This window comes from Argiope bruennichi, chromosome 3 (genome assembly GCF_947563725.1).
Source record: "Argiope bruennichi chromosome 3, qqArgBrue1.1, whole genome shotgun sequence".
Lineage (NCBI taxonomy): Eukaryota > Metazoa > Arthropoda > Arachnida > Araneae > Araneidae > Argiope > Argiope bruennichi.
Window position 1 is genome coordinate 56,276,584 of NC_079153.1, and position 13,760 is coordinate 56,290,343.

General features: G+C 28.6%; 2 protein-coding genes across 2 annotated transcripts in view; both read left to right on the top strand.

Annotated features, from left to right (window-relative positions):
• The first annotated feature begins 1,187 nt into the window (after window positions 1-1,187).
• On the top strand, window positions 1,188-6,060 carry LOC129962849 (uncharacterized). The gene is made up of 3 exons (XM_056076848.1): window positions 1,188-1,489; window positions 5,400-5,959; window positions 6,031-6,060. The coding sequence occupies exons 2-3, from the start codon at window positions 5,405-5,407 to the stop codon at window positions 6,058-6,060; spliced, it is 585 nt and encodes a 194-aa protein (XP_055932823.1). The 5' UTR covers window positions 1,188-1,489; window positions 5,400-5,404.
• The window catches only part of LOC129963805 (adhesion G-protein coupled receptor D1-like), a 50,592-nt gene continuing 42,812 nt past the window's right edge, over window positions 5,981-13,760 (top strand). The window contains exons 1-4 of the mRNA XM_056078372.1: window positions 5,981-6,205; window positions 7,898-8,089; window positions 9,707-9,778; window positions 11,142-11,265. Of these exons, the coding sequence (XP_055934347.1) occupies window positions 6,074-6,205; window positions 7,898-8,089; window positions 9,707-9,778; window positions 11,142-11,265 (520 nt within the window). The 5' untranslated portion in view covers window positions 5,981-6,073. The remainder of the gene's footprint in view (window positions 6,206-7,897; window positions 8,090-9,706; window positions 9,779-11,141; window positions 11,266-13,760) is intronic.

A 13,760-nucleotide genomic window follows, 5' to 3' on the forward strand; every position in this document is an offset into this window, starting at 1 on the left:
AACCTACAATTATAGCCAATTTTTTAAATTAAATATATAGTCTATGAAATTTATTTACAAAGACCTTATCATTACAGTGCTAAATTACAACATAAAACAATTTCAAAAATCTAATTAAAAAAATATAGCGTTTTTTTTTCTTTAATATTTTCAAATTGTAAGAAATGGGGAAAACTTCTTTTATATATGTATATATATATATATATATATATATATATATATATATATATATATATATATATATATATATATATATATATATATATATATATATATATATATATATATATAAAATCAACTAACAATAATAAGAAGGTATAATTTTTTTAAATTTTCTTTTTGCTTAATTTATTTATAAAAAATAAAATTAAATCACTTGAAAATTTATAAGGTCATATGAGTATGAGTATTATGACTTTTATTCAATATTATGAGTTTTATGCGTTTTGCTTTTGCTCGTTTAAATGAAATTCGCAATTTTTATCTATAAAATAAAACATTTAATGCTTAAAAGGAAATGAAACAAGCAGGGAAAAAAATTTATGACAAATTTTCTTTCGGCATAATACTATAAATGCTATATAAATGCTTTTTTTTTTTTTACTACTCAACGTTTTCGACTTATTAAGAGTATTTAAAATTTCCTAATAATTCAATATAACTATACAAATGTTTTGAAAAAAAATATCAATATATATCAATATCGAAGAAAAATACCAATAAAATGTATATTGCTTATAATAAATAGGAGAAATAATTCTTCCGAGTATTTTAAATAGGAAAGAAATGACAACTATCTTACATTTTTAACCTCATGCCCTCGCCATGAAACACTAAAAGCCTAAAAAGATTTTAAATATTTAAATGTAGATGACAAACACGGATTACCACTATTACCTCAATGCTTTTATTTAATCATTAAATTAAAAATAATCTATGGGATGATATTTATTAAAGGACATATTTTATTTCAATTTTAAACCATTTAAGAAAAAAAAAATTGAGTTTCTCTCAGATCTGCGCAAAACGTTGCAGTTGGTTTGTGCTACGCAAATTTCAAGTTATAAATAGCACACCGTTAGAGTCTGAGAGCTCCTTCTTTCCCAATTATCCGGGATTCTCGAATCCTCCTTTTCCCGGAATGCGATCGCCCTCGGTGCGCAATGGCGTCTGCGCAGCTTGTGATGGTGTCTTACCGGTGATGAATCGGTTCGCTTCCGGAGCCAGTGTGAAATAAATCTGGAAATCTGATTTTCTTTTTTTCTTCCGGTTCGATATTTATGTCACTAATTTTACCATGTAATATTTTAGTGAAAATATCACATGGATTCAATGAACTAGTGATGTAGGTTTGTCACTTTCTCAATAGTGGTGTCCTCGGGAGAAAAATATTGTACCTGTATTTCTCTCTCTGTTTCTTCAATTGCTGCGAAAATTAGATTCCAGGAGGTTAGCATCAAAATAAAAGCCACCATTCTGCTGTCATAAGGTAAGTATCGATTTAAAATACATTTAGTAAACCTGGACATACTTTATTGCTTTTTTTTATTGAAGGAATTTACTGTTTCTAAATGATATTTTATATAAATTTCCAAATGAAAAATAATTTATGAAAAAATTATTAATTTATTATTTTTTAAGACCTGCGTTACATAATTTTTTACTAATTTTTCTGAAGAATTATTTTTATTACTTTTTATCAAAATGTGAATAAGCTTTATCCATTTTTTCCCCTGAGAATAATGCTATTAACGTCTCTGAGTTTTTTCTTTTTTAATATTGATTTAAATGTCAAACTTTAAATAAAAGATACCGACTTTTGTATTAAAGTTGGTCACTGGTTTGTTATGAAGCTTTTTTTTAAAAAATTAATAATCGTTTCTATAATTTCTTACATATATGTTATTATTACATATTTATTAAAAATTTTCTAGTTGATACTTGATTAAAATTTCTGTAGGTAATTATTTACTAAGTTTTCATAAGTAAGCCCAATTTATTGTGCATTAAATTGTTTTAGAAAATGCAGGTGGTATTTTTTTTTTCAAAATAAAAAAAAAATCCTTACAATTTTAAGTACATATTTCTGCAGGAACTGATATAAAATTTTATAGCTTTTCATTACTTTTCATTTGAATTGCTTAAGTAAAATATGCATGCATATTACATTGAATTATTGATGAAATTCTGCATACATTTTGATACAATTGCTTTTAAAATTTTGAAATAAATACTAATTGAAAGAAATTAGTTATTATTTTAAATGTCCTTTTATAATTTCGAATAAAATTTATAAATGTTTTTATATTTACTAAAAATTTTTAATTAAGAAAAATTGCAATGTTTCCTTTTTTTTCCTTGGCCTTTTTTAACACTTATTAGTTTATATTATACGCATATGTAATCAAAATTTGTGACAAATAATATTGTATTTAATGTGCAAATTTTATTCTTTATTCATTGAATTTCAAAAACAAAAAAAAAGGATTCAGGCAGATAAAAGATTATTTATATGAACTTTTGGTTCCCACTTCATTTATTCATTCAATTTAAAGAAAAGATTTTTAAATTTTCGAATTTATCTGTTCAAGATATAAAAAAAGTAACTATCAATCTAGTCAATAAAATTGACAAATGTATCTTTGGACTTAAGCAGTTTCTTTGCTTTCCTTGCTTCTCTAAAACGATTTTGGAAAAAGACATTTCGTGACATAATAGATAATTTCCTAGTTGAACATGCACGCTATAATTTGTTGCTATTCTCTTTGATGTTCAACTAGACTTTCTTTTTTTTGGTGGATTTTTCTCTCTAGCTAAATACTTCTCTGTGAAGTTTTATCACAATTTGAAAATTATTTGCAGTAAGTAAAATGTATATTGTCTAAGAATGATACATAAATTTTTTCCAGTAAATTTATTTTTTCGCTTTGTTTTAGAATATTTTTTTAAACAAAATGAAAAGTGATAATAATTTTATTCTCTCTTATACAATACAGAATCATTTTCGAAACACGTATTTTAAAATATTGCTGTTCGATATTCGTAAATCATTGCAGAAAAAATCGAACAAAGCATCTTTCTAAAACATTTATTAACTATAAGTAATTTGCCGACTGAGATGTTGAATATGCTTCAATCTTGCAAAGCAAACAACAAATTTGAATATAATTTGAAATTTAAAAAATCTGGAATCCATAATAATAGCTGTTGATTAGGGATTGCAATACCGGTATATCGGGATACCGAATACCGGTATTTTGAGCCATTTGTACAATTTTGTAATACCGGTATTCACAAGTTTAAATACCGGTTTTTCGGTATTTACTAGAAATTTTTAAAATTGTCTCCACTATATGTTCAGGGATCGTCAACATAGCAAAATAGTATATGGTTTTGTTTTTATGTCTCCCTAACGGGCGAAATTAATTAGCTAATGAATGACTTAATTAATTGCTTAAATATAAATGAGCTAAACATGGATTATCCCTGAAAGAAAATATTGTATCAATAACGACTGATGGAGCAACAGTTATGAAAAAAGTTGCAAAGTTTAATTGATGCAAATCAGCAATTGTGCTATGCTCATGGAATTCATTAGGAGTAATAGATGTATTATACCAAAAAAATAAATAACAGAAGAATCCAAATACTGTGGATATAGAAACGTTGGATTCCAACTTTCAAGAGAGTAAGAGTGAGAGTGATATTGACAATGAAGATAATGACAATGTAATTGTTGAAGAAGATATTGCTAATGAGGAGGAAATATTTACCCACCAAGAATTGCTTCCTATAATTTATAAAGTTCGAAAAATTGTTAAGATATTTAAACGCACCCTATGAAAGATGATATATTACTAAAATATATACTAACTGAAAATAAAACAGAATATATGTTAATATTAGATTCTAAAACACGTTGGAACAGTTTCTTCCTAATGATGGAACGATTTTTGAAACTGAGAAATGCAATCCAAAAAGCAATAATCGACTTAAACCTGTAAATTAATTTTTCAGTGATGTGAATTCGAGTATTCGAGTAATTCAGTATAGTGAATTCGACTTAATATCCAAAACTGTATCAGCTCTACTTCCAATAAAACTGACTATTGAGGCATTATGTCGGAGCGATTTTAATTTATTAACAGCTAATGCAACAATAAATTTCATGTTAAAGTTACTGAAAGAACACCACACATCACTATCTGAAGAATTATATATTATATTGAAAAATCTCACAGAAGAATGGTATACCGAAATAGAAAATATCTTATGGTATTTACATAATTATATTGATTTTAAAAATGAAAATGAAAAAGAAGAAAAGAAAATAACCAATTCAAATCTTATTACGTTTATAGTAAATTCTCTTAAATTTTTTTACGCACAAACCTATTCACATTCAGAAGAATTCGGCTCAGTTATCGAAGATTATGATGACACTAATGTCGATAGTGAAAAGGAATTGTCTCTTGAACAAAAATTAGAATTAGCGATAAATAAGAAAATTTCAGCGAACCAAAATACACTACAGAAATCAGCTATATCCAATACCATCCGACGAGAAATCGATTTATTTGACTTTGAGGGATATTAGAGGTAAATATTTGGAAAAAGCATATCGCGCATTGCTAACAGTACCACCAACTAGCGTAGATGCCGAAACAGCGTTTTCGACAACTGGTAATTTTCGCACAAAATTACTTTTCAGGCTTAATGGCAGTACACTTGATGCATTATGTTTTTTTTTTAAGATCACATTTCAAAAATTTGTAATAGTACCACAGACTGAATAGTGATATTTACACTGTTTTGTGATTTAAATAAATAAGATGTTCCTTTGCTTTTTTGTGATTCTTTATATATTGTTATGATTTATGTTACAAATTATTTTTTGTGATATTTACACTTTTTAATAAAACTGGCAAATAAAAACAAAGAAACACCTGTATTTTCTTTCTTTTTCTAAAATTTCTAATACCGGTATTAAAATCGGTATCCCGGTATTAAGATCTAAAAAATACCGAATACCGGTATTGAACTTTTGGTCCGATATTGCAATCCCTACTGTTGATGTTTGAACCAATTGCGGATTCTTCAAATTTTCCTGACAAGCTTTTGACAATAAAAATAAATGGACAGTCATTAGATATACAAGAATTATAAAAAAAAAGAATCTTCTTTTATAACCAGAAAAAAAGTAAAATATTCATGACACACACAAGCAGAACAAAAATACCCTTTTTATTCTTCCATCACCACCCTCTAATAATTTTTCAACTTCACATTTATCATTTTCTGTTCTGAATTTGATCGATGCTTTTCATATTTTATTTCAGTTTAATTCATATTAATGTAACAGTTTTATAATTCAGTTCTTTATTCTTACTCTCTTTCAGCCAACATGCATTTGTTTGTATGCTTGACCTCTTTTATGTTGACAATTCACTTGTCAACTCTAAGAGCTAGCAACTCTTCCGAAACTACAGAATCGACAGTGGGACCTCTCATGTTCTACACACTTGCGCCAAATACTACTCTGAAGATCAACTCTGAATCGCCTTCAGAGAGCCAACTTCCAATGCTCAATACTACTGCATCTGAAGCCACATCATCGACCACAAATTCTCTAGATCTTGCGCCAAATGAATCATCAAATAAATCGCCAACAACATCTTTCGCTACTGAAGCCAGTTCTCACACCGAAATCCAAACTGAATTGATGACCAGACTGACAACTGACCAAGAATCAACCAAAAGTCCTTCGACAACAACTTCTACGATAACTCTCCGAAGTTCCTCGACAACACCGACAACCACAGAAGATCAAGGAATAGAAATCAGCACTATGAACACTGTCTTATCCAGTACAGAACACATTCAAATGATATTGCGAACATCCCTTTCTCCAGTAATTTCAGAAAATATTACTCCTTATGAAGAAGTGGTTGAACACAATGCAATACTTACCACTGACCCTGAAAGTTCTTCAGACAAAGAAGTTATCATTGTTGGACATAAATGTACCAGGCTATTCCAAGATTCTATTCTTTGGAATGACACTGATGGTGGAATGTTGGCACTTAAGCCTTGTCCCTCAGGATACCAAGGAAATATGTATCGGCCATGTTTTAGCAGTGGAAGGTGGGGGAGTGTAGACTACAGCGAATGCCGATTAGATCACTTAGGACGCATGCGTCATATGGTAAGAATCTTACATTCATAAAAGTTATTTCAGAAAATGACAGATAATTATTTTCTAAAATGTTACTAAAATCTGAATACTAAATGCCATTTTCCAAACATTTTCCCCATTAAAAACATCGAATCTTCTGTGCGAGTAGACCTAAAATCTTAAATTTCAAATTCTAACAAATCCCATCGAATATATTCTCTATTTTTGTAATTTATTGATTAAAAGTTTTAAGCATTAATATAAATGATACTATGTTATGAATACTATATGAACTTTATGAAATTCCTTTATGTATATAAGAAAAATGTATAAAGATAAAGTCGTGATCATTTCAAAGGATAACCAATTATACAAACGGATATAGAAATCATTATAAAGAGTAGAGATAGAAGATTTATTCTTAAAAACCAAATGAAACTTTGAAGAAAAATTTGACAAATGGAACAAGTTCACGACTAGTCATTTAGTATTTACACATGCTGTTTTATAGTATGTTTGTGTAATATCATTTAAACAATCTTTGTCATGTTATCTAAGTACATGACTGTGACATCGCGTTTTTCTCTCTCTATCAAAATGCGCAGTGGATTATACAATGGATTTGTCACAGCGCATTTATTTTCAAACTATTTATTTTCAATGACCAGGATTTCCTGATAACAATTCAATGAACTTATGTTTCAAGATATATTTGAGCTTAAAACGTTAAATTTTGTTTGGAATGATATAATTCATATATTTTTATTTATTTATTTATTTATGTTAAATATAGTGACAAATATCATAAGTGTAGAAAAATTCTAAAACATTTGCTGACAATTTAAGAAAATTTAAACTTTAATATGTATTCATTTTGATAAATAATCTGCATAGCCTTTCTCTGATGGTTGACATTTTTTTTATTAATCAAGGATTCCCTGCAAAAGTTTTCAAGCACTATCAAAACTGGTTTACTAAAGGAACTACATTAGCAATTTATACTCTTCATTTGAAAGATTAAAACTGAAAAAGAAATGAAACAACGTTCTTTTCCTCTTACTATTGCATGATTTTAGTTACAAATTTTAAAAAACGAACATTTTTTAATTAAGCTAATAAACAAGCGTAGAATTGAATTCATTTAAGTAATCGAATAAATAATAAATTCTTCCCTGTTTAATTTCATTATTGATAATTTGAATTTAAGATACGATGTATTCCAATTTTTATATGTTGGATGTTATCTGTGATAATCTTTAAAAAAAACATTTTTGAAGGTTAACAGTTTCATAATGAACATTTTATTTTGGTTTTTCTAAAATTCATTTTAAAATTGTGCCCTAAAATAAAGAAAAACATATAGAAAATAAAACAATAAATAATGTTAATATTTGTGGAGGAACATCTTAGGAACGATTATTAATTAGTTAATTTAATTAATATCTGAAGTGTTTGGGAAAATTTTTTGCCTTAATATTAAAGTTAAGGTTTATCTAGTATTTTTTTTTAATTTATTGCAATTGCAAATTATCAAGAATACAACTAAATGCAAAATAAAAAATATCGTTTGAAATTTTCTATCAATTAGTCTTAATTTTATCTATAACTTTTTTGTATAGCAATTTCAAAACTTAATGTTAGGCATGTATAAATAATTATAACACTTTATATTTTCCAAACAGAAAATTTGACCTGAATTATATAAGGATATTTTATTTATAGATTATTCACCAAGTACAGAAGGGCATGCTGGGTAATATGTACATTCTAGCTGAGGAATTTTCGAAGTACATATCTTCGGTAGATATGAAAAGCCCCATGGACCGATTGGAAGCCTTTGAAATTTTAAATATTTTCCTCAAGCTGGACATGAATTTAAAAATGGACAAGACGAGAGACACTAAATACATTCAGGTACATAAATTTTTTTACGCTGAGTTTTAGAATATTTTTATGTCAGTGTTAATTCTACCTTTTTTTATAAATTCCATTTAATTTCTATAAAGAAATTGGGTTCGCATAAGGGAGTTAGTTCCATCATTGAATATTTGTCACATTCAAAGGAATAATTGTAAAATAATGCATATCCAATCAATATTAAACTAGATTTCTCGACATTTTTTTTCAACGTGTCATCATTTTACAATAAAACATTCTGATATCATGCCGTTGACGAATATAAACAACATCTGAAATCTGTATACTGATTTAAAAAATACACACAATTATTCTATTTTATCAATTGCTTTTATTGAAGATGGTATATTTAAATGATGAAAGGATGGATTCATAAGTATGATATTGATACAATTTCTTAATATTTCTTCCCAGGGCAGCAATCTCCTTGTAAAGAAAACAACTTCACAGCTTATTCTGAATGATGCCTAAAAGATGTCAAATTAATGACCCCCAAGGCCTTGGCGAGCATTTGAGGACTTAGCGATTTTGTAGACAAAATCGAAGATTCTAAAAATATCAAGAATCGATTAGGACATGAGTTATGTCGATCTTTCTGGGACCTTCTTTACCTTTTCACGGAAATTATAAAAAGTAGGGAATCAAAGTTGACATTAGTCCTGTGTTAAGCAGTAAATCGAATATTGAGTCGAATAGCGAGTCAGCAATTGAATTCAAGCTAAGCGAATAGTAAATTGAGCGAGGTATGAATAGTCGTGTGAAATCTCTCTCTTGGGAGTAGCAGACAGTTCGAGAGGCTTGAATAGTTGTGCGAATTCTCTCTCTTGCGAGTTTTCTCTGAACGCTTTGTGCTGTTACGGATATTTATCACCGATTTGCTGAGTCTGTACTGCTATTTATTACGAGTATTGTTCTTGTACGTGCTTCGACTGTGTTTTGTTTCCTGTTTCTGTTGTCGCGTGAATAAAGATTCGTTCTTTGTCAGTGAAATCTGTGGAATTCTGTTCAATATACACCCAATGCACCGAACCTTGATTTTCGGATTAAATTTCCATAAAAATATGAACTATGGAAATGTAAACACGAATTATTTTTAACTGAAAGCAAACACTGAAATTTTTCATATCATGCTTTCCTTCTCTGGACTTTATATTTTATTCAGAGAAATTAAAATAAATAAATAAATTTAGCTGTCTTGGAGCAAAAGTAATTAATATACTTAATAACTTTATTCATTTTAAGCTGCAACTCATTTTCATATTTAAGTGCATTTCTATGAATAATTTAAAAGAGGCAATTAATTTAACTTGTAATTAACTAAAACATAACAGAATCTTTTTAAATTAAAGTAGGTATATACTGTAAAATATAATCCAGTTTTCTAACATTCCGCGATGTTGAAAAATAATTTTGAGCATGTTCCTCAGACATAAATTTCATTTTCCCTCTAATTCAATTTAAGTATCGTAATTAGCAACAAAAATAAGGGTTTTCTATTTGAATTTAAAAAATTCTCTAATTTTGTAATTAAACTGAAGCTGTTCTAATAAATCTTCATTTGCATAATGTATGTAGAAGGTTTTTATAATATTTTATGTGTTGTTTACATTTTAGACACTTTTGCATTCATGTAATGAATTGATAAAGAAGAAAACAGTGTTATTCCCTCCGGGATCGCAAGAAAACGTAAGTTTCTTTTTCTTGGCTCTTTTAGAATTATTTTTTTCACATTTGAACATCTTGAAATATATTAAAATTTCGAAATAAATCATCATCTTCCTTCCAGTTTCATAAATTGGATTCTATGTTCTACATACGTTTCCTTTTAGGAAAAAAAATTGCTTAATTTCTTTATTTTCTAATAATTTTATATTTTTATTTTCTAATCGAGTAAATTTTCCTAACTGTGAGTACAAAACATGATGTATTTATTTGAAAAATATTTTTAATTAAACTAATTAAAAGCATTCGTCTCATAAATAAAATATGATATTTTTTCACTTAAAGAAAAAAAAATTTTGATTAAATTAGTATGAAAATTTTTAACGAAGCAAAAATGTGATGAATGTTATAATATAGTATATAATCAGCGGGAGTGGTCTCTCCCAGACTCTCTCGTATACTCTCACATAAACTTGCCATGCCAGAGAACGCCTTGCATGTCACTGGCGCACAATGGTAACGAAATATTAACTTTTGGCATGAATTTAACATTTTTACTGGATCTATCGTGTCTTCCTTAACGAATTTTTGGAGATTAATCCCTGCCATGACTTTAATAGCAACCGTAAATCAAATTTGTGCTTTAGGCATGTTTTTCTCAACCGATTGAGGCAAAGATTTTAAAAAAAACTCCACTTGTAGTCACAAAATCTCATACCGAATTTGATATATGTAAGTCATTGCGTTTTTGAAATATTGCGTTTACATGTTTCTGAAAGTACAGATCGACAGAAAATCAACCTTTTGTTGGATTTAGCTCAAAATGTGACAAGTCTACGCTATGAATGTTAAATCCTGAGTACCAAACCTTATCTATTTAGTTTCTTCGTTTTGTACGTACGTATTTTGTACATATTTGAACAACCATACAGTTGGACTTCCTCTGAACAGATTTTACTGAAAATTTGTTAAAAATCTGCAGATTTGGTGTAATGATCGTATGCCATATTTCAACTGTGGTGAATAGCATATAAGCCAGTTAACCCGAACTCTTCTCTTCTACCGAACGATCGTTTTGGTATAATGGTTTAGTTACTGGACTGCTAACCATAAGGTACCAGGTTCTATCCTTGCGCATATCATACCGCTTCACAACCTTCTAGCTTAAAGTGTCTATGATAAACTTAAAAAAATGTGCTTTTCGAACTCAGGGAGATCTAAAATGTAGATATTCATCAAAATCTCGAGTTCGAATTTTTGGACGATTACTATACTTTCTCTATATTAATATACGAGAAAGTGAAAAACGGATATTAGGTATGATGTTTTTTATGAGATTTGATAAATATGTATGAAATTGTAATATTTCCTCAATGTTTGTTTACAGAAACTTATCACAGAAAAAGCGGTTGAAATGGTTTTTGATTTAACACATTTTGCTGAGAGATGTTTGAGAGGATTACTTAAAACTCAAAAGAAGCAGATTGCATTTAGGTCTTCTCCAAATGTCGGTAAGTTTTACGGCTTTATTTACAATTCTTCTGTAAAGCTGGCATTGGTTGTTGATATAATCTTTACCAAGTAAGAATTTTCTAATCTTTATGAAACCAGCGGAGTGACCTCCTCAAAGTTTTCTCGTTTACACTCTAACGAAGGTGTAATCCCAGAAAACGCATTGGCTTTCAATAGTTATGAAATATCAATCCCTGGCGTGGATTTAGCTTTTTTATTGAATGTATCATGGAATCCTTGACAAATTTTTTAGCAATTAATCTCTGAAATGCGGTTAAAAGTATCCGAAAATCAAATTTGTGTTTTAAACGTGTTTTTTTTCGACCAAATGAAATAAAAATGTGAGAATTGCTGACAGATCTCGTATCCTTTATGGCGCCATGTTGGTCATGTTGCGTCACGTCATTAATCACGTGATGCTTTCCCTGCCATTATTGGCAGACGAGAGTTGGGTAGTGAGTCTGCAAGACGTACAGCTCACGCTCATGTATCTTTATGTGTTTTATGTTAGTATAGTAATGTTTTGTCCTTTAATTATAATAAATATATTTTCATATTAATACTGGTCGTTGCCTTTCCCCACAAAAATTTGAAACAAAAGGAAACTTGTAGCAATAAAATCAATACCAAATTTGATATATTTAAATCACTGCGCTTTTGAATTATCGAGTTTACTTATCTTTGAGGGTTCAGACCGACAGACAGTCAATCTCGTCTTGGATTTCGTACAAAATTTGATTCGTGTCAACGTTATAGATGTTAAATCTGTGTATCTAATTTTATCTATCTTGTTTTCTTCGTTTTGTAATTATCGTGTTAACTTATATTCGAACATTCGGACAGACAGACTTCCTATGAATGGATTTTGCTCAAAATTTGATAGAAATCTACAAATGTGATGTAAAGACTGCATACCAAATTTCATCCGTCTAGCTCAAAGCTTTTTCGAATCGTTGCCATAAACAGACAGACGTTTTCCAAAAATGTATTTTCCGAACTCGGGAAGATCTAAAGCATGGAAATTCATCAAAATCTCGACTTTTTTCATCAAAATGTTTTCACGATTGTTATATTTTCTCTGTACTTATGTATAAGAGAAAGTAAAAAACATCAATGCATCGCGCTAATTATCAAAATAAAGATAATTTTATTCGAAACAAATCCCGCTAACTTTTAACCAGCGATATTCTGAACATTGAGTAAGAATTATTATGAGTAGTTTTGAAATTCCGGTGAATTAAAACAGATGGTAGATGAATTTTGTTAAAATTTAATAAAGTAGTTAATGTCGATACAATAAAATTCATTGATAATATGGTTAAAAAAATAAAGAGATATTAAAATTGGTTTTCGAAATTTTGCCATTGATTTAACTCTTTAAAGGGACAGTTTTTTCTAGTCATATTATGTTAAAATATTTTTAGGCTTGAAATTAGAATAAGAAAAGGGATTCATTTAGCTTATTAGATAAATTTAATTTGATTAATTAATTTGGTTAATTAATAATTAAGTACAAATCAAGACACATCATTTTGTGTGAGATAAAGAACTGAAGTATCTTAGTTTCTGTTTTACTAAAAAAAATTGTCAAAACTTATGCCAAAACTACATAATTTCATACAAAGATTGATAAATTTGGTGGGAAACATACTTCCCACGGCCCTAGAAAGGTTTAATATAAAATACTTCAAAAAGTGTTTTGCATAATTTTAGACCAGAAAAAAGAAAAATATCTCCCAGTATAATATACCAGTAAAAAATAAGAATCCTTCATATATGCAATTCCAATAACACAGAACATATAAACATGGATGCTCCTTAATAATTAAATGTAAATTCCTTTTCCGACTAAATATACGTTTGTAAAATAAATCTAGAATGACAAATGAACTTCATTTTAGAATTATAATAAATCCACCTTATCTCAAAGTACTGGGCGAACCGAATGACCGCAACCGTGGATAATTTGATTTATGCACCCCAGTTTCTAATAATCCATGGGAACATAGTCCATTCTTCTCGGAATGCTTAATGAATACATCCCCTCGAATTAAATGGAACAGGGAATGTAAATCAGCGCCCAAATTGGTTTGTATCAGAAAGTCAGTCATTAACTTTTCACGTGGAATCATTAGATTAAAGTTCGGTGAATAATTATTGGTCGAACGCAATTTTGAGAAACAAAGTTGTAGGAATAATTTCTAGTTGCATACATCAATAAATTAATTTTTAAAAAGTGCTACCATGATAGAAAATATAAAGTTTAAACAATGTAAGAAAAAGAGGAGGAATTTTTGCTCATTGGAATACAATCAGGGAAATGGCGCAAATAAAAAGTTAATATACACCAAATGATTTTCTTATGTTTTTACCATCATAAAGTTCAGTTTATTTTAATACATAAAATTACAAGTAAAAAATTAATTTACATAATAGAGCTTATCCATTAGATAAAAAGGTCACAGCTATCGCATAAGTGCAATAGCAAACATTT